Raw genomic sequence first — 19,759 nt, forward strand, 5'->3', positions numbered from 1 at the left:
TCCTCCCTAACCCCTCCTTTTTTATTCAAACATCTGTTTCCTGTCGTTGGACCAGTTCATGTTTCACCCACACACACACACGCGGGGGCGCGCGCGCATGCACGCACGCACTCACGCACGCACGCACTCACGCACGCACGCATACACACACACACACTCTCTCTCTATCTTTAGCTCTATCTTTCTCTCCTTCTGAAGCGGTCTCTCTGTCTGTCTATCTGTCTGTATGTGTGTGTGTCTCTCTCTCCCCCTCTTCTGTAGCTCTCTTCTCCCCCCCCCCCTCTCTCCCCCACTCTCCCTCCTTCTCTTCCATGTCTCTTTTCTTTTTTTTATTGCTCTTTCTTTTCAGTCGCTTAAAGCCCCAGTCTGCCTCAAATGGTTTACAGAACGATTTAACTCTTCTCACGAAAAAAGCAGTTCTAACCTTATGGAACGCATTTGCAATAGCATTTAACAGCATTAAATGACACAGTTCGTTTTAATGGCTATTTAGCTTGCGTAAACCACACACCAGATTTCGTGGTTTATTTTACCCCCGAGCCATCGTGGACCCGTGTCACACACTTTCCTTCTTTTTTACAATTTCGTCTGCTAGTGACATGAACTTATCTGCGCCGGGCGGCGGTTAGCTTCAAACAAGCAAGCGATGTGCAGAAAATTCGTCTGCTTGGGGAAACACGACCTTGCGTGGCCTGTATACCTCCGGGCTCCCTCTTTTAAAACGTTCAAAACTTCGAGTTGTACGGATCTTGTCTTGATGAAAAAAGAAATCTTTTATGATTTAAGAATGTTTGTGTTACAAGCTGTCAATTTATTATTTAGATTTTAAAAGTTAGTTCTAGCGCTAAACGAGGCGTGGTACTGGCCACGCAAAAATAAATTCTTTGAAAAATGCTCGCTCTTTACGGAGGGCACCTGGGATGTTCTCAAGCGGTGAGTGTTTTAACGAAAGGGTTTGTACTGTGTGTAAAAGCCTGACAGTGTCTGTGACCAGAAACTGATGGTTTACGTGAAGCTGAGAGTTAAAAATCACTTCTATGCATCATTCAAGGTAGCTTTATCACGATAATGTAAAATCTGTTCAAACATTATACCAATCAAATCAATGCAGGTTAAACCTAGGTTGACATTTAGTTATCCATTCTTGGCCCAATATTATTCATTATGAGGTCATCGATTGTTTTCTTTCGTTTTCTTTCATTTGAGCTTCTGTCCAAACGGTTCGTTACTGTTAACAAAAAAGGACATGGGACCCACAGTGCCACGTACTGTTTCTCTTGGCTCTGGTTTTCAGAAGCTGGGAGAGCCTGGGAGAAGAACTGGTACAACTTGGGGGTTCCATTCCCTGGACCACTGGGGCTGCTGGCAGGTACAGTACGTGTAGTTTGACCACTGGGGCTGCTGGCAGGTACAGTACGTGCAGTTTGACCACTGGGGCTGCTGGCAGGTACAGTACGTGTAGTTTGACCACTGGGGCTGCTGGCAGATACAGTACGTGTAGTTTGACCACTGGGGCTGCTGGCAGGTACAGTACGTGTAGTTTGACCACTGGATGGGGCTGCTGGCAGGTACAGTACGTGCAGTTTGACCACTGGGGCTGCTGGCAGATACAGTACGTGTAGTTTGACCACTGGGGCTGCTGGTAGATACAGTACGTGTAGTTTGACCACTGGGGCTGCTGGCAGATACAGTATGTGTAGTTTGACCACTGGGGCTGCTGGCAGATACAGTACGTGTAGTTTGACCACTGGATGGGGCTGCTGGCAGGTACAGTACGTGTAGTTTGACCATTGGATGGGGCTGCTGGCAGATACAGTACGTGCAGTTTGACCACTGGCAGATACAGTACGTGCAGTTTGACCACTGGGGCTGCTGGCAGGTACAGTACGTGTAGTTTGACCACTGGCAGATACAGTACGTGCAGTTTGACCACTGGCAGATACAGTACGTGCAGTTTGACCACTGGGGCTGCTGGCAGATACAGTATGTGTAGTTTGACCACTGGATAGGGCTGCTGGTAGATACAGTACGTGTAGTTTGACCACTGGGGCTGCTGGCAGATACAGTACGTGTAGTTTGACCACTGGGGCTGCTGGCAGATACAGTACGTGTAGTTTGACCACTGGGGCTGCTGGCAGGTACAGTACGTGTAGTTTGACCACTGGATGGGGCTGCTGGCAGATACAGTACGTGAAGTTTGACCACTGGGGCTGCTGGCAGGTACAGTACGTGTAGTTTGACCACTGGGGCTGCTGGCAGGTACAGTACGTGTAGTTTGACCACTGGGGCTGCTGGCAGGTACAGTATGTGTAGTTTGACCACTGGGGCTGCTGGTAGATACAGTATGTGTAGTTTGACCACTGGATAGGGCTGCTGGCAGATACAGTACGTGTAGTTTGACCATTGGATGGGGCTGCTGGCAGATACAGTATGTGTAGTTTGACCACTGGGGCTGCTGGCAGGTACAGTACGTGTAGTTTGACCACTGGCAGATACAGTACGTGTAGTTTGACCACTGGCAGATACAGTACGTGCAGTTTGACCACTGGGGCTGCTGGCAGGTACAGTACGTGTAGTTTGACCACTGGATAGGGCTGCTGGCAGATACAGTATGTGTAGTTTGACCACTGGATGGGGCTGCTGGCAGATACAGTACGTGTAGTTTGACCACTGGGGCTGCTGGCAGATACAGTACGTGTAGTTTGACCACTGGGGCTGCTGGCAGGTACAGTACGTGTAGTTTGACCACTGGGGCTGCTGGCAGGTACAGTACGTGTAGTTTGACCACTGGGGCTGCTGGCAGGTACAGTACGTGTAGTTTGACCACTGGATGGGGCTGCTGGCAGGTACAGTACGTGTAGTTTGACCACTGGGGCTGCTGGTAGATACAGTACGTGTAGTTTGACCACTGGGGCTGCTGGCAGATACAGTACGTGTAGTTTGACCACTGGATGGGGCTGCTGGCAGGTACAGTACGTGTAGTTTGACCACTGGGGCTGCTGGCAGATACAGTACGTGTAGTTTGACCATTGGATGGGGCTGCTGGCAGATACAGTACGTGTAGTTTGACCACTGGGGCTGCTGGCAGATACAGTACGTGTAGTTTGACCACTGGGGCTGCTGGCAGGTACAGTACGTGTAGTTTGACCATTGGATGGGGCTGCTGGCAGATACAGTACGTGTAGTTTGACCACTGGGGCTGCTGGCAGATACAGTACGTGTAGTTTGACCATTGGATGGGGCTGCTGGCAGGTACAGTACGTGTAGTTTGACCATTGGATGGGGCTGCTGGCAGATACTGTACGTGTAGTTTGACCACTGGGGCTGCTGGCAGATACAGTACGTGTAGTTTGACCATTGGATGGGGCTGCTGGCAGGTACAGTACGTGTAGTTTGACCACTGGGGCTGCTGGCAGATACAGTACGTGTAGTTTGACCACTGGATGGGGCTGCTGGCAGGTACAGTACGTGTAGTTTGACCATTGGATGGGGCTGCTGGCAGATACAGTACGTGTAGTTTGACCACTGGGGCTGCTGGCAGATACAGTACGTGTAGTTTGACCACTGGGGCTGCTGGCAGATACAGTACGTGTAGTTTGACCACTGGATGGGGCTGCTGGCAGATACAGTACGTGTAGTTTGACCACTGGATGGGGCTGCTGGCAGATACAGTACGTGTAGTTTGACCATTGGATGGGGCTGCTGGCAGATACAGTACGTGTAGTTTGACCACTGGGGCTGCTGGCAGATACAGTACGTGTAGTTTGACCATTGGATGGGGCTGCTGGCAGATACAGTACGTGTAGTTTGACCACTGGGGCTGCTGGCAGATACAGTACGTGCAGTTTGACCACTGGATGGGGCTGCTGGCAGATACAGTACGTGCAGTTTGACCATTGGATGGGGCTGCTGGCAGATACAGTACGTGTAGTTTGACCACTGGGGCTGCTGGCAGATACAGTACGTGCAGTTTGACCATTGGATGGGGCTGCTGGCAGATACAGTATGTGTAGTTTGACCATTGGATGGGGCTGCTGGCAGATACAGTACGTGTAGTTTGACCACTGGATGGGGCTGCTGGCAGGTACAGTACGTGTAGTTTGACCACTGGGGCTGCTGGCAGGTACAGTACGTGTAGTTTGACCACTGGGGCTGCTGGCAGATACAGTACGTGCAGTTTGACCACTGGATGGGGCTGCTGGCAGATACAGTACGTGTAGTTTGACCACTGGATGGGGCTGCTGACAGATACAGTACGTGTAGTTTGACCACTGGATGGGGCTGCTGGCAGATACAGTACGTGTAGTTTGACCACTGGGGCTGCTGGCAGATACAGTACGTGTAGTTTGACCACTGGGGCTGCTGGCAGATACAGTATGTGTAGTTTGACCACTGGATGGGGCTGCTGGCAGATACAGTACGTGTAGTTTGACCACTGGATGGGGCTGCTAGCAGATACAGTACGTGTAGTTTGACCACTGGGGCTGCTGGCAGATACAGTACGTGTAGTTTGACCACTGGGGCTGCTGGCAGGTACAGTACGTGTAGTTTGACCACTGGGGCTGCTGGCAGGTACAGTACGTGTAGTTTGACCACTGGATAGGGCTGCTGGCAGATACAGTACGTGTAGTTTGACCACTGGGGCTGCTGGCAGATACAGTACGTGTAGTTTGGGCTGCTGGCAGATACAGTACGTGTAGTTTGACCACTGACAAGACATTCTGGACACCACACCCTCAAAGTGACCGGCAGGTTGGTGGTGCCACATTTGGGTCAAGCCATGGTTTGTTTGATTTGTGTATACAGTAAATTACCGTAATTCCTAGTTTATGTCTTATTGAAACTTACAACGCCAAGAAAAAAAAGTTGTAGTCAAATAAAGCACAACTAATTAAGTACTTCAGAATTTGTCTCCCTCCACCCCCCTCCCCCGCACTTTGGGCTATGTCTCCCTCCACCCCCCTCCCCCTCACTTTGGGCTATGTGTCCTGCTTTACCAACCCATGTGCCTATCGATGCACCTACATTAAGGATCGGCAAGATTCAAGTTCAATGTTCCAATTTCCATCAAGCTGCTACAAGTTATCGCCGTTTAGAGACAGAGAGAACGAGGGTGGTTTGGAGCAGCGGGTGTGTGTCAGTCTGTGAGTAAACGAGTAAAAAAAAGAATGTGTTATTTTGGCATGTTTTCATGGTTGTAGAAAACAGTGCCGGTCTGACACACACATGAAAGACAGGCTGTTATTACCTGCCCCAGACATACACAAAGCCACACAGGCCCACACATACCACACAGGCCCACACATACCACACAGCCCCACACATACCACACAGCCCCACACATACCACACAGGCCCACACATACCACACAGGCCCACACATACCACACAGGCCCACACATACCACACAGGCCCACACATACCACACAGGCCCACACATACCACACAGGCCCACACATACCACACAGGCCCACACATACCACACAGGCCCACACATACCACACAGGCCCACACATACCACACAGGCCCACACATACCACACAGGCCCACACATACCACACAGGCCCACACATACCACACAGGCCCACACATACCACACAGGCCCACACATACCACACAGGCCCACACATACCACACAGGCCCACACATACCACACAGGCCCACACATACCACACAGGCCCACACATACCACACAGGCCCACACATACCACACAGGCCCACACATACCACACAGGCCCACACATACCACACAGGCCCACACAGGCCCACACATACCACACAGGCCCACACATACCACACAGGCCCACACATACCACACAGGCCCACACATACCACACAGCCCCACACATACCACACAGCCCCACACACGCATCACTGGTTTGTGTGTAATCTTTATTAATACCATTACCTTTTCATGGCATTAGGGCAAATGCTGATCAACCAATGTGACTGCAATCCTTATCTATTTCAGCAAATTTCATAAAAATGTGACAGCTAGCATACAAAAAAACTCAGTAAAGTTGCACAACACCGTTCATGTTTAGCACTGAAAACCGTCGGCGTGTTAAAATGTACTGATGTAAATACAGGTCTGCCTACCCTCCAAGTGAAATTAAGCTTCAGGGACAAAGTTCTGTTGAAGATTAAAAGAAGTCGATTTTGCGCGAAGTGCAACAGTCGAGGTTGCGCGAAGCGCAAGCAAGCCGGCTAGGGGGGTCCGGGGGAATTTTTTTGAGTTTCCGGGACGCATTTCGAACATCCGTATTTTCCGGAACACTTGATAAAATTTATTGATTTCCGGGACAAATACGGAAATTCCGTAACGGTAGGCAGACCTGTTAAAATATATTTTGAGTTTTCCTAACCACGGGGTCTAACACTGAAAAAAAGTTCCAAACGAAAGAAAATAAAACTGAATAGCTTATTTCATTAATACAACCGTTTATCCGTGTGAACAATTTCCCATCTTTTCATTTTAAATGTCCACAAACCTTCATATCTGACTTTTGTGAATTCAGAAGCTTGAAATTCCAAAAAAAGAAAGATAAATAAATATGTTTTTGTGCATTTTGTTCAGCATCATCTTTTCTACAAAAAACGAAAACAAAACGAAATTCCAGAATACCGGTCTTCTTGCACGCTGTCACAAATGCTGAAAAGAAACTTTCTGAAAGAGAAATATTTTTCATCATGAGTGAAAGTCCACTTACATGCCCAAACAAAGAAAGAATTGTTCTAACAAAAATATATAGGCTGCCAGCAAAATACAAGACTGAGAGGCAGGGAGAGGCGTCTGATTGTTTATGAACTTCGGCATCGCAAATGGTTTCAGATGATGTGGCCAGGAAAAGGCTTACTCAAGTGACAAAAATCAAAGAATTTATTGCATGCAAGTACTGTTGCATTCCACCCGAGTTTAAGAAAAATATCATGCAGGTTATAGGGCGGATACAGTTACGATCATTAAAACAGAACATTCATGCATGCCTTATTCAATGCTGCACGCTCCAAATCTCATGACAGATACTTCAGCGGGAAGTATATACGTGAGTCCTATGGGCTAACCCACGTTATAATGACCACTGTACAAAACACACAAATGACAAGTATTTACAAAAATTCACACAAGTCTGGGCATAAATACAAAACCATCAATACAAACCAGTGGATATGTACATCTACCATACACAATCACAAGAGAACTACTATCTTCTGTGCGAAATTCTACTAAAATTACCTTAATACCCTTAAGTATACAGTATACATACAGTGAATTACAGGAGAGAGTGGGAGAAAACCAAGCATATTCTGACATGGTACACTTGTGCAAAAGCACACTGTGATCTGGAAACAAACTACTGGTTTGTCTCCACTGGAACAGGCTAAAATATCAGTCTTTTCGCGTGGCACAACACACAGCTGAAAGAATAACGGTTCAAATAAGGTGAACAAGAGAAACCTGTGGAGGCTCTACAAAAGACCACCAGCTTCATATCCAGAGCTGGACTCCAAGTGTCAAGGCGATCGACAAGAAGAAGAAGGTGAAGAAGAATGATTACTCATGTGGCAAAATTACATTGGTAAGAGTAAAAAAAAAAAAAGCATACTAGCCTTTGACGTTACTCACTGTCATTATTGCATTCACAGCATCCACTAAAAGAAACGAAAATGAAAATAAGCTGTGTGGAGGTGTAAGCTTGCAAACGTTCACTGTCCATGGATTGACACAAGCGGTCAGGCTTCACACAAAATGGGTATACATGTAAGTGAAATTCAGACATTTCTGTGAATTACTCAAACCCAAGAACCAAGAACAAAACACATCAAAAGTGGAATACATGGGGAAATATTTTGCTAAACTGTAACATTCCTGCATATTTATATCCAGCTAGCTTCTGTTCACAAATAATCAACTGTATATTTGTTTACAGCATAACACCTATAACCCACAAACCTAAATATGTACATGTAAAATATCACACACACACACACACACATGTACGCACACACACGCACAAACAAACACACACGCACACTTTTCAGCCCACAGACACACACACTTTTCAGCCCAAAGACACACTTTTCAGCCCTAACAGACACACACACTTTTCAGCCCAAAGACACACATTTTTCAGCCCTAACAGACACACACATACATCAACTGGACTTGTAACTGGAAACTGCCTTATGCACAAACTATGACAGTACCCCTAGGTACACTGGGATATGTTTATTAGCTCTCCACCTTCAGCCACTGTCAACAACTCAAACCAACTATCACAGTACCCCTAGGTACACTGGGATATGTTTATTAGCTCTCCACCTTCAGCCACTGTCAACAACTCAAACCAACTTGCCATTAAGAAACGAAAGCCTAAAACAAAAAGACAAAAATCTGTAGCTGAGGAAAACAGAAGCAACAAAACACCAAACCAAAGCAAACCAAAGCAAACCCAAACCCACTGCAAGACCTAACAAAACTAGGAAAAATAATATTCATACACACACAATCAAATAGTTTTTGATAAAATGTTAGAATTCTGCCACCGAAGAACATGCTTGACGTTCAAAATTATGTTGATAAACTGCTTTACGTTCTAGCATGGCAATGCAATAAAGCTGTCAATGTTTACATAAACTTCAGATGCAAATCATCTCATGAATGATCCCAGATCTGTCCCAGCATCTGTGTGGAATAACAACATCCTCCCACTGGAACACTTACCAACAATCGACAGCCTGGCTGCTTTTTTCTGCAGAGTGGTTATTTTTGTGAATGAAGTCATTGTCAATCAGCAAAGTGAATTCATCAAAACGTCCCACTCTGCAGAAGAATCAGCCACACTGCTGGTTTTGTGTATGTGTGCAAGTACCTGGATGCTCTGATGTAGCGTAAAAGCCAGGACAGATTTGTAGTGGTGTGCATGAGCGTACGGTACAGTCGAACCTGTCCTAGCAACCACCTCTCCATAACCTGTCCTAGCAACCACCTCTCCATAACCTGTCCTAGCAACCACCTCTCCATAACCTGTCCTAGCAACCACCTCTCCATAACCTGTCCTAGCAACCACCTCTCCATAACCTGTCCTAGCAACCACCTCTCCATAACCTGTCCTAGCAACCACCTCTCCATAACCTGTCCCAGCAACCACCTCTCCATAACCTGTCCTAGCAACCACCTCTCCATAACCTGTCCTAGCAACCACCTCTCCATAACCTGTCCTAGCAACCACCTCTCCATAACCTGTCCTAGCAACCACCTCTCCATAACCTGTCCTAGCAACCACCTCTCCATAACCTGTCCTAGCAACCACCTCTCCATAACCTGTCCTAGCAACCACCTCTCCATAACCTGTCCTAGCAACCACCTCTCCATAACCTGTCCTAGCAACCACCTCTCCATAACCTGTCCTAGCAACCACCTCTCCATAACCTGTCCCAGCAACCACCTCTCCATAACGACCACCTGCCTTATGCAGCCATCTCCTGACGCGTTGTTTTTCTCTCTTTTTAATTCACCTGTCCATAGAGACCACTTGTCCATAGAGACCACTTTTGGTCGGACCCTTTGTTAGTCATTGCAGACAGGTGCTACTTCACATGTATCTGTAAGCAAAAATGGACTGGTTGGAAGATTCAAGGTCGTCAGGCCTCATTGTTTTTCATCTCATGAAATAAACTGCCTGGAAATGGGAACTTTTCTTTTTCAATTTATCAGCTATCACTTCTTACCAAAGCCGAAAAAATCCATAACATCGGTCAACAATTTCAAAAGACTGTCAAAGTTTTCATACCGACTATACAGGCGGTCCTTCATTGAGCAGTCTTTTCACCCAAATCTCAGTGCTAAAGCTTCGTGCAGCTAGCTTCGTGCGGCCAGCTTCGCGTAGTCCACTTCGTCCAGTTAAGGACAGGCTGAACAATGTGGGTTGATACAGTTAATGTGTGACACATCAATTACCTCTACACAGCGAGAAGTTATTAACCCTCTGCCCCACACCCACCCAACACCATCTTTAAACAACTTACATCATGACAACAAGTCTATGGATACACTCAACTTTTTCTCTGAATGAATTAGCATGAGACAATCTGAATAACATGCAGAACATACTTTCCCCTTCTCTATTCAGAGCGGGACAAAGAACTAAAGAATGTAACTAACCAATAAAGATTTTAATTTTTTTGTTTATATCTGGCATGAGGCAATCTAAATTGGCACAGACGATCTAATCATAATTGCTCACTGATTAATACAGGAGGAAGAACTAAAGAATGCAACTGACTAGAAAAGATTCCGAAAGAATCAGAATACAGAAAAATACCTCAATCGCATCACAAGCTGAAATGAACAGCCCCTTTAAAGCGACTGCACAGGCGTGAAAGAAGGCAGACGCTTTAAGAAAAGAAAAATAAAGGAACAAAAAACGACAACAGAACAGCTTTCCCACACAAAAAGGCTTTCATTTTCTTTGCAATCAGCAAATAAACCATGTCAACAGCAGTCACATATGTACAGACACTTAATAACAACAAAGACATAATAAAAAGCACACTGTATGTACATTTTCAACATGATATGAATGAATTCTTTGCTGCAAACCAGATTCTTCAGTTTGTGGCCAAGAATCGTCTATAACAGCAGCACATTACTGGCGAGAATGCATACATTATGAGGATTACATTATGAAATCACTGGGACTTTAACACAAGACCTGAATATTCCTCAACGCAAAATGGAGGAACAAATCTAGGGGACAATCCAAGTGTGTTACTTAGTTACACCCCACAAACCAAACTTTCCTCACTGACTAAACGAGCGTGATCTAGTCGTCATCTCATAGCTGGTTTCGCTTGATGGTGAGGAAGCCGTAACTGGACTCCAACCCCCCCCCCCCCCCCCCCCCCCCCCCAGTTACACCCCCCAAACCAAACTTTCCTCACCGACTAAACGAGCGTGATCTAGTTGTCATCTCATAGCTGGTTCCTCTCCATGATTAGGAATCCGTTGCCAGACTCCTATCCCCCCCCCCCCCCCCCCCTCCCTCAGTGACAAATCTAGCGGTATCTAGTGGCCAGGTCATAGATGGTTCCACTCGATGGTGAGGAATCCGTTGTTGGACTCTTGGTTCATGTTGCGTGCGATGGTCTGGGGGATGTTGTGTTGGAACCAGATTTTCTGGATGTTGTCGTACTGATCCTTGCACAGCGTCAGGGGGTTCCCGCGCCTGTACACACACACACAACAAACATTCTCATTAGTGAAGACATTTGAAAGGCATTGTGACGGGCCAAGTGGCACAGCGTCAGGGGGTTCCCGCGCCTGTACACACACACACAACAAACATTCTCATTAGTGAAGGCATTGTGACGGGCCAAGTGGCACAGCGTCAGGGGGTTCCCGCGCCTGTACACACACACACAACAAACATTCTCATTAGTGAAGGCATTGTGACGGGCCAAGTGGCACAGCGTCAGGGGGTTCCCGCGCCTGTACACACACACACAACAAACATTCTCATTAGTGAAGGCATTGTGACGGGCCAAGTGGCACAGCGTCAGGGGGTTCCCGCGCCTGTACACACACACAGAACAAACATTCTCATTAGTGAAGACATTTGAAAGGCATTGTGACGGGCCAAGTGGCACAGCGTCAGGGGGTTCCCGCGCCTGTACACACACACAGAACAAACATTCTCATTAGTGAAGGCATTTGAAAGGCATTGTGACGGGCGAAGTGGCGCAGTGGTAAGACGTTGGCCTCCTAATCGGAGGGTCGTGAGTTCAAATCCCGGCCGCCTGGTGGGTAAAGGGTGGAGATTTTTCAGATCTCCCAGGTCAACTTATGTGCAGACCTGCTTGTGACTTAACCCCCTTCATGTGTACACGCAAGCACAAGGCCAAGTGTGTACAGAAAAGATCCTGTAATCCATGTCAGAGTTCAATGGGTTATAGAGACACGAAAATACCCTGCATGCTTCCCCCGGAAATCGGCGTATGCTGCCTGAATGGGGGGGGGGGGGGGGGGGGGGGGGGGGGGGGTAAAAACCCACTAATGCAAACACATGAGTGAACGTGGGAGTTTCAGCCCATGAACGAAGAAGAAGAAGAAAGGCATTAGCAGGAGTTTTCCTTTCATTTCATTCACTCTATTATCCCAATGCTGGAAAATTCGGGTCGCTTCCTCCCAGTGCCGGTGGAAAGCCAACAGCAACTAGAGTGGTACTACACGGGTGCCTGCGTGTTTAGGTGTAATCAGCCACCTGCACTTACGGCAGAGTGACCGAGGTCTTTTACGTGCCACTGTGGTGACATGGGGTTGGGACATGAATACCGTCTCTGAGTCTGCACAAAAAGTTGACCCGTGTCCGACCCTGCTGGGATTCGAACCTGTCACCTTAGGATCACAAATCCACTGCTCTACCAACTGAGCTACCCAGGCCCCGTGGCACAGTGGTTGGAGCGCCTGCCTCTCACGCTGAAGGTTGTGGGTTCAATCTCCAAACGGGCCAAATACAAATACCAGCTTTTTTTTTAGCGCTTTCAGCTTATGTCTTGTAGGCATTGGAATAGACAATGTTCAAAACTAACTCTGTCTAGTTTGTATGGGTAAGAGTTGTTTTTCTTGGCAACATTGAGGCAAGCATTCCCACATATTGTTGGCTAATCACTAGTGACTGACTTGTCTCCACATGAGGTTGTGGTCTCTTATACACTAGTAGGCTGGGCAAAAACGGGACTCCGCGATAACAGAGAACAGCATGAGGCAAGCATCAACCGTGAGCCATTATTTCCTCAAAATGTCCAAACTTGTTTCCAAAACACAGTCCAATTCTGAAAATCTCAGGATTTGAGGGGGTAACATTTGTTTTTCTTTTTTCTCCAAAGATGAGCCATTACCTCAAGCCCTGGTCTGACTCTCCATAAGAATCGAGGTAAGGCGCCGGCAGGAAGCACCCCTTGGCCTTCCCAGACAGCAGCAGTATCTGGCAGTCCCGTACCCTGCACAAAGGCAACAACAATGTCTCATCAACAAACAAAAATCAACAAAAAAAATTCATCAGAGTGTCTGGTGAAACTCACAACAGTGGATCTAGACACCTTGTACCTATCACTACATTGATCTAGACACCTTATACCTATCACTACATTGATCTAGACACCTTATACCTATCACTACATTGATCTAGACACCTTATACCTATCACTACATTGATCTAGACACCTTGTACCTATCACTACATTGATCAGAGTGTCTGGTGAAACTCACAACAGTGGATCTAGACACCTTGTACCTATCACTACATTGATCTAGACACCTTATACCTATCACTACATTGATCTAGACACCTTGTACCTATCACTACATTGATCTAGACACCTTGTACCTATCACTACATTGATCTAGACACCTTATACCTATCACTACATTGATCTAGACACCTTATACCTATCACTACATTGATCTAGACACCTTATACCTATCACTACATTGATCTAGACACCTTGTACCTATCACTACATTGATCTAGACACCTTGTACCTATCACTACATTGATCTAGACACCTTGTACCTATCACTACATTGATCTAGACACCTTATACCTATCACTACATTGATCTAGACACCTTATACCTATCACTACATTGATCTAGACACCTTATACCTATCACTACATTGATCTAGACACCTTATACCTATCACTACATTGATCTAGACACCTTATACCTATCACTACATTGATCTAGACACCTTATACCTATCACTACATTGATCTAGACACCTTATACCTATCACTACATTGATCTAGACACCTTATACCTATCACTACATTGATCTAGACACCTTATACCTATCACTACATTGATCTAGACACCTTATACCTATCACTACATTGATCTAGACACCTTGTACCTATCACTACATTGATCTAGACACCTTATACCTATCACTACATTGATCTAGACACCTTATACCTATCACTACATTGATCTAGACACCTTATACCTATCACTACATTGATCTAGACACCTTATCCCTATCACTACATTGATCTAGACACCTTATACCTATCACTACATTGATCTAGACACCTTATACCTATCACTACATTGATCTAGACACCTTGTACCTATCACTACATTGATCCAAAAACAAATAGACTGCCAAAATTCAGAATAAAAAAAACAAGACTGTTAAGTTATTGGAACGTTTAATTATTGACAAAACTAAATGTTACATTTACAGTACGTCGACCCCGTGGTGTTTTTTTTTAAACAGACAGACAGACAAACATTTATGATACGTATAATGAACATTACATTGGTAAGATTTTCTTCAATAAAATTCTGATAAAAACTGGAGAAAACAAACACCATCATCCTGTACCTCCAAAGACAAGCTGCCAACCAACACTTTCTTCCTTCCCCTAGTACTCCTCGTGATGCCATTCTTTCTAGTTCACTTGGTATTTTCACCAGGAAAATATACCCACTGATTTACTAACATACTTTCCAGTTGTCTCTTTGTCTTTTTTTTCTTATTTCTTTGCAAATAGACGTTTTCTGGAAATAACTCTGTCAAGATTTTTGCAGGATACAGCCCCAGCGTGGAACATGCTCCGGATGTTGTGAAATAACTCTGTCAAGATTTGTGCAGGATACAGCCCCAGCGAGGAACATGCTCCGGATGTTGTGAAATAACTCTGTCAAGATTTGTGCAGGATACAGCCCCAGCGTGGAACATGCTCCGGATGTTGTGAAATAACTCTGTCAAGATTGTTGCAGGATACAGCCCCAGCGTGGAACATGCTCCGGATGTTGTGAAATAACTCTGTCAAGATTTGTGCAGGATACAGCCCCAGCGTGGAACATGCTCCGGATGTTGTGAAATAACTCTGTCAAGATTTTTGCAGGATACAGCCCCAGCGTGGAACATGCTCCGGATGTTGTGAAATAACTCTTGTCAAGATTTGTGCAGGATACAGCCCCAGCGTGGAACATGCTCCGGATGTTGTGAAATAACTCTGTCAAGATTTGTGCAGGATACAGCCCCAGCGTGGAACATGCTCCGGATGTTGTGAAATAACTCTGTCAAGATTGTTGCAGGATACAGCCCCAGCGTGGAACATGCTCCGGATGTTGTGAAATAACTCTGTCAGGATTGTTGAAGGATACAGCCCCAGCGTGGAACATGCTCCGGATGTTGTGAAATAACTCTGTCAAGATTGTTGCAGGATACAGCCCCAGCGTGGAACATGCTCCGGATGTTGTGAAATAACTCCGTCAAGATTTTTGCACGATACAGCCCCAGCGTGGAACATGCTCCAGATGTTGTGAAATAACTCCGTCAAGATTTGTGCAGGATACAGCCCCAGCGTGGAACATGCTCCGGATGTTGTGAAATAACTCTGTCAAGATTTGTGCAGGATACAGCCCCAGCGTGGAACATGCTCCGGATGTTGTGAAATAACTCTGTCAAGATTGTTGCAGGATACAGCCCCAGCGTGGAACATGCTCCGGATGTTGTGAAATAACTCTGTCAAGATTTTTGCAGGATACAGCCCCAGCGTGGAACATGCTCCGGATGTTGTGAAATAACTCTGTCAAGATTGTTGCAGGATACAGCCCCAGCGTGGAACATGCTCCGGATGTTGTGAAATAACTCTGTCAAGATTTTTGCAGGATACAGCCCCAGCGTGGAACATGCTCCGGATGTTGTGAAATAACTCTGTCAAGATTGTTGCAGGATACAGCCCCAGCGTGGAACATGCTCCGGATGTTGTGAAATAACTCTGTCAAGATTGTTGCACGATACAGCCCCAGCGTGGAACATGCTCCGGATGTTGTGAAATAACTCTGTCAAGATTTTTGCAGGATACAGCCCCAGCGTGGAACATGCTCCGGATGTTGTGAAAAGCGTATCCGAGGTAAAGAGGCTCTTACTGTTCCAGACCATGATAATCCTGACACGAGTTACTTTTGAAAATCGTCTATTATATTCACTTTCTCCCCAGGCTGGGCATCCACCCCAACACATCACTACCCCACACCTCCCACCCCAAAACCTAATCTCTTTGTACACATGCCTACCTGAGGAAGATGCCGTTTCCAGCGCCACATGCGTCGGTGTGCTGTGTGGCGGCGCCCACAGTGGTGCCCTCTATGTCCGTCTGGCAGCAGTAGCTCTGAGAGCACAGCATGGCACCGCACACCAGGCACCGTGTAGGGGCTCGGCTGTCGTCTGCTTCAGACTTGGGGCACCTGTCATCAACATGTCCAGTGAAGGTTACCGAACAAAGATTTTCTAAACATAGTGGGGATATTGCTGAGTCGAAAGCAACGCTAGCTTCAAAACCATTGTCGCTATCCGTGTGTACAGTAGTTGCTTTGCTACCATTGTCGCTATCCGTGTGTACAGTAGTTGCTTTGCTACCATTGTCGCTATCCGTGTGTACAGTAGTTGCTTTGCTACCATTGTCGCTATCCGTGTGTACAGTAGTTGCTTTGCTACCATTGTCGCTATCCGTGTGTACAGTAGTTGCTTTGCTACCATTGTCGCTATCCGTGTGTACAGTAGTTGCTTTGCTACCATTGTCGCTATCCGTGTGTACAGTAGTTGCTTTGCTACCATTGTCGCTATCCGTGTGTACAGTAGTTGCTTTGCTACCATTGTCGCTATCCGTGTGTACAGTAGTTGCTTTGCTACCATTGTCGCTATCCGTGTGTACAGTAGTTGCTTTGCTACCATTGTCGCTATCCGTGTGTACAGTAGTTGCTTTGCTACCATTGTCGCTATCCGTGTGTACAGTAGTTGCTTTGCTACCATTGTGGCTATCCGTGTGTACAGTAGTTGCTTTGCTACCATTGTCGCTATCCGTGTGTACAGTAGTTGCTTTGCTACCATTGTCGCTATCCGTGTGTACAGTAGTTGCTTTGCTACCATTGTGGCTATCCGTGTGTACAGTAGTTGCTTTGCTACCATTGTCGCTATCCGTGTGTACAGTAGTTGCTTTGCTACCATTGTCGCTATCCGTGTGTACAGTAGTTGCTTTGCTACCATTGTCGCTATCCGTGTGTACAGTAGTTGCTTTGCTACCATTGTCGCTATCCGTGTGTACAGTAGTTGCTTTGCTACCATTGTGGCTATCCGTGTGTACAGTAGTTGCTTTGCTACCATTGTGGCTATCCGTGTGTACAGTAGTTGCTTTGCTACCATTGTCGCTATCCGTGTGTACAGTAGTTGCTTTGCTACCATTGTCGCTATCCGTGTGTACAGAAGTTGCTTTGCTACCATTGTCGCTATCCGTGTGTACAGTAGTTGCTTTGCTACCATTGTCGCTATCCGTGTGTACAGTAGTTGCTTTGCTACCATTGTCGCTATCCGTGTGTACAGAAGTTGCTTTGCTACCATTGTCGCTATCCGTGTGTACAGAAGTTGCTTTGCTACCATTGTCGCTATCCGTGTGTACAGTAGTTGCTTTGCTACCATTGTCGCTATCCGTGTGTACAGTAGTTGCTTTGCTACCATTGTCGCTATCCGTGTGTACAGTAGTTGCTTTGCTACCATTGTCGCTATCCGTGTGTACAGTAGTTGCTTTGCTACCATTGTCGCTATCCGTGTGTACAGTAGTTGCTTTGCTACCATTGTCGCTATCCGTGTGTACAGTAGTTGCTTTGCTACCATTGTCGCTATCCGTGTGTACAGTAGTTGCTTTGCTACCATTGTGGCTATCCGTGTGTACAGTAGTTGCTTTGCTACCATTGTCGCTATCCGTGTGTACAGTAGTTGCTTTGCTACCATTGTCGCTATCCGTGTGTACAGTAGTTGCTTTGCTACCATTGTCGCTATCCGTGTGTACAGTAGTTGCTTTGCTACCATTGTCGCTATCCGTGTGTACAGTAGTTGCTTTGCTACCATTGTCGCTATCCGTGTGTACAGTAGTTGCTTTGCTACCATTGTCGCTATCCGTGTGTACAGTAGTTGCTTTGCTACCATTGTCGCTATCCGTGTGTACAGTAGTTGCTTTGCTACCATTGTCGCTATCCGTGTGTACAGTAGTTGCTTTGCTACCATTGTCGCTATCCGTGTGTACAGTAGTTGCTTTGCTACCATTGTCGCTATCCGTGTGTACAGTAGTTGCTTTGCTACCATTGTGGCTATCCGTGTGTACAGTAGTTGCTTTGCTACCATTGTCGCTATCCGTGTGTACAGTAGTTGCTTTGCTACCATTGTCGCTATCCGTGTGTACAGTAGTTGCTTTGCTACCATTTATTGCTACTTGATAGTTACTTTCCATAATAAGGGGGCAAGATGGCTTACACTATTTCTTCTTTTTCATCATGAAAAGAAGAACAGAGCAAAGCTGATGCAAAACTACTGGAAGCAAAAGTAGAAACTATGTCCAGTTTTACACCAGAACAGACTAAGATTGACATTAACTCTCATCAACAAACAAAAAATACAACCCATAAAAGTGCTAATAACTTCTGCATCTGTACAACGAATTGCTTCATATTTGGTGTACATTAACTTCAGCTTATGCATGATGTAATGAAGAGTTTCAAATTTATAGGTCAAGTGGTCTGTTTCTTCTGCTCTTTCAAAAAATGAATCCAAATTGAGGGATTGGCAGAACTGTAGGAGGTTTGACATTGAGCTGTAGCCCCTCTCACACACCAACACCCTCCACATTGGCTGCAGATGAATGTAACACAAATACTAGCTTCCACCAATAGCATAAACGTACGTGAACTGTGAGGCCTCGTTGATGAGCTCGCTGTAGTCCTTGGGCAGCGTGATGAGGCGGTGGACGGTGCGGGGGTACTTCATCAGCGGTGTGTTGGTGGCCGACAGACGATCGCGCACAGTGCGACTGCAGCACCAGCTGTAGGGAAGGAAAAGCTTGCATCATGAAACAAGACAGTCGTTAACACATGTCATCCAAAGTAGGCTCAGAATATGACATGAGACTATAGAAGAATTGCTGTCTTTATGATAAGTGAGCCTACCTACTTTTTGCCTGCAGCCTTAAACCCTTTTCTGCAGTATTTAATTCAGGGGTTGTGTGCATATGTGTGTGTGTGTGGGGGGGGGGAGAATAATGCATGCAGCAAGCTTAAACTGTGTGTGTGTGTGTGTGCATGCCTGTGTGCGTGCATGCATGGGTGCGTGCACGTTTTAGAGCCATGTTTCAGTAACAACACTTTTTCTGACCCAACTCTACTTTTATCAGTGATGGGACATTGTGTGCTGCACCAAATCCGTAAAAAGAAGACAGGTATGTCAAACCTACTGACCTCTTGACTAAGGACTTGGTGTGCTGGCCAGCGAACAGGAGAGAGATGTCTTTGGGCAAAGCCAGGTAGTTGCACAGGTGACCGAACTCATCAGTTTCTCTATCTGCAATACAAAATCAATACTTTAATCAAGAACACAAAATCCACTTCATCTTGAATTATGCAATAAATTTGTTTGGCAAAGTAACATATATCTGATACTACTCATACATCCCATGATCCATCTCACTGTATTCAAGTTTTGACAGCTATCTCACAATTAAGCCCCGTAAAAATGACGTCCTGTGTACTGAAAGAACACTTGAAGTTGATTCAGGGTGGCGGCCAACCTCACCCAGGGCTATACAGTGGAACCCCTCTCCCAAAATCTGATAAAATCAGGTCTTACAAGGAAGGGAGTCTTAACAAGGATGGTAATCTACAGACATTATGAACGGAAAAGCTCAAAAAGTAGGGTCTTA

The 19,759-nt window shown here is 46.0% G+C and overlaps 2 protein-coding genes and 1 long non-coding RNA gene across 4 annotated transcripts in view; all 3 read right to left on the reverse strand.

The window, feature by feature from the left end:
• Positions 1 to 1,290: 1,290 nt before the first annotated feature.
• On the reverse strand, positions 1,291 to 4,768 carry LOC138953383 (uncharacterized). The gene is made up of 2 exons (XM_070325183.1): positions 4,714 to 4,768; positions 1,291 to 4,445 (listed from the first exon to the last, which is right to left on the reverse strand). The coding sequence occupies exons 1-2, from the start codon at positions 4,766 to 4,768 to the stop codon at positions 1,291 to 1,293; spliced, it is 3,210 nt and encodes a 1,069-aa protein (XP_070181284.1).
• Positions 4,769 to 5,874: 1,106 nt separating this feature from the next.
• LOC138952279 (uncharacterized) lies at positions 5,875 to 10,886 on the reverse strand. The gene is made up of 2 exons (XR_011451339.1): positions 9,152 to 10,886; positions 5,875 to 9,097 (listed from the first exon to the last, which is right to left on the reverse strand). It is a non-coding gene; the product is annotated as an uncharacterized lncRNA (long non-coding RNA).
• Positions 10,887 to 10,891: 5 nt separating this feature from the next.
• LOC138952278 (E3 ubiquitin-protein ligase UBR2-like) overlaps positions 10,892 to 19,759 on the reverse strand; it is an 85,517-nt gene continuing 76,649 nt past the window's right edge. For both annotated transcript variants that reach the window (XM_070323913.1, XM_070323912.1), the window contains exons 41-45: positions 19,299 to 19,401; positions 18,749 to 18,886; positions 16,092 to 16,262; positions 12,900 to 13,001; positions 10,892 to 11,227 (exon numbers count right to left, since the gene is read on the reverse strand). In XM_070323913.1, the coding sequence (XP_070180014.1) occupies positions 11,080 to 11,227; positions 12,900 to 13,001; positions 16,092 to 16,262; positions 18,749 to 18,886; positions 19,299 to 19,401 (662 nt within the window). In that variant the 3' untranslated portion in view covers positions 10,892 to 11,079. The remainder of the gene's footprint in view (positions 11,228 to 12,899; positions 13,002 to 16,091; positions 16,263 to 18,748; positions 18,887 to 19,298; positions 19,402 to 19,759) is intronic.

This window comes from Littorina saxatilis, linkage group LG17 (genome assembly GCF_037325665.1).
Source record: "Littorina saxatilis isolate snail1 linkage group LG17, US_GU_Lsax_2.0, whole genome shotgun sequence".
NCBI lineage: Eukaryota > Metazoa > Mollusca > Gastropoda > Littorinimorpha > Littorinidae > Littorina > Littorina saxatilis.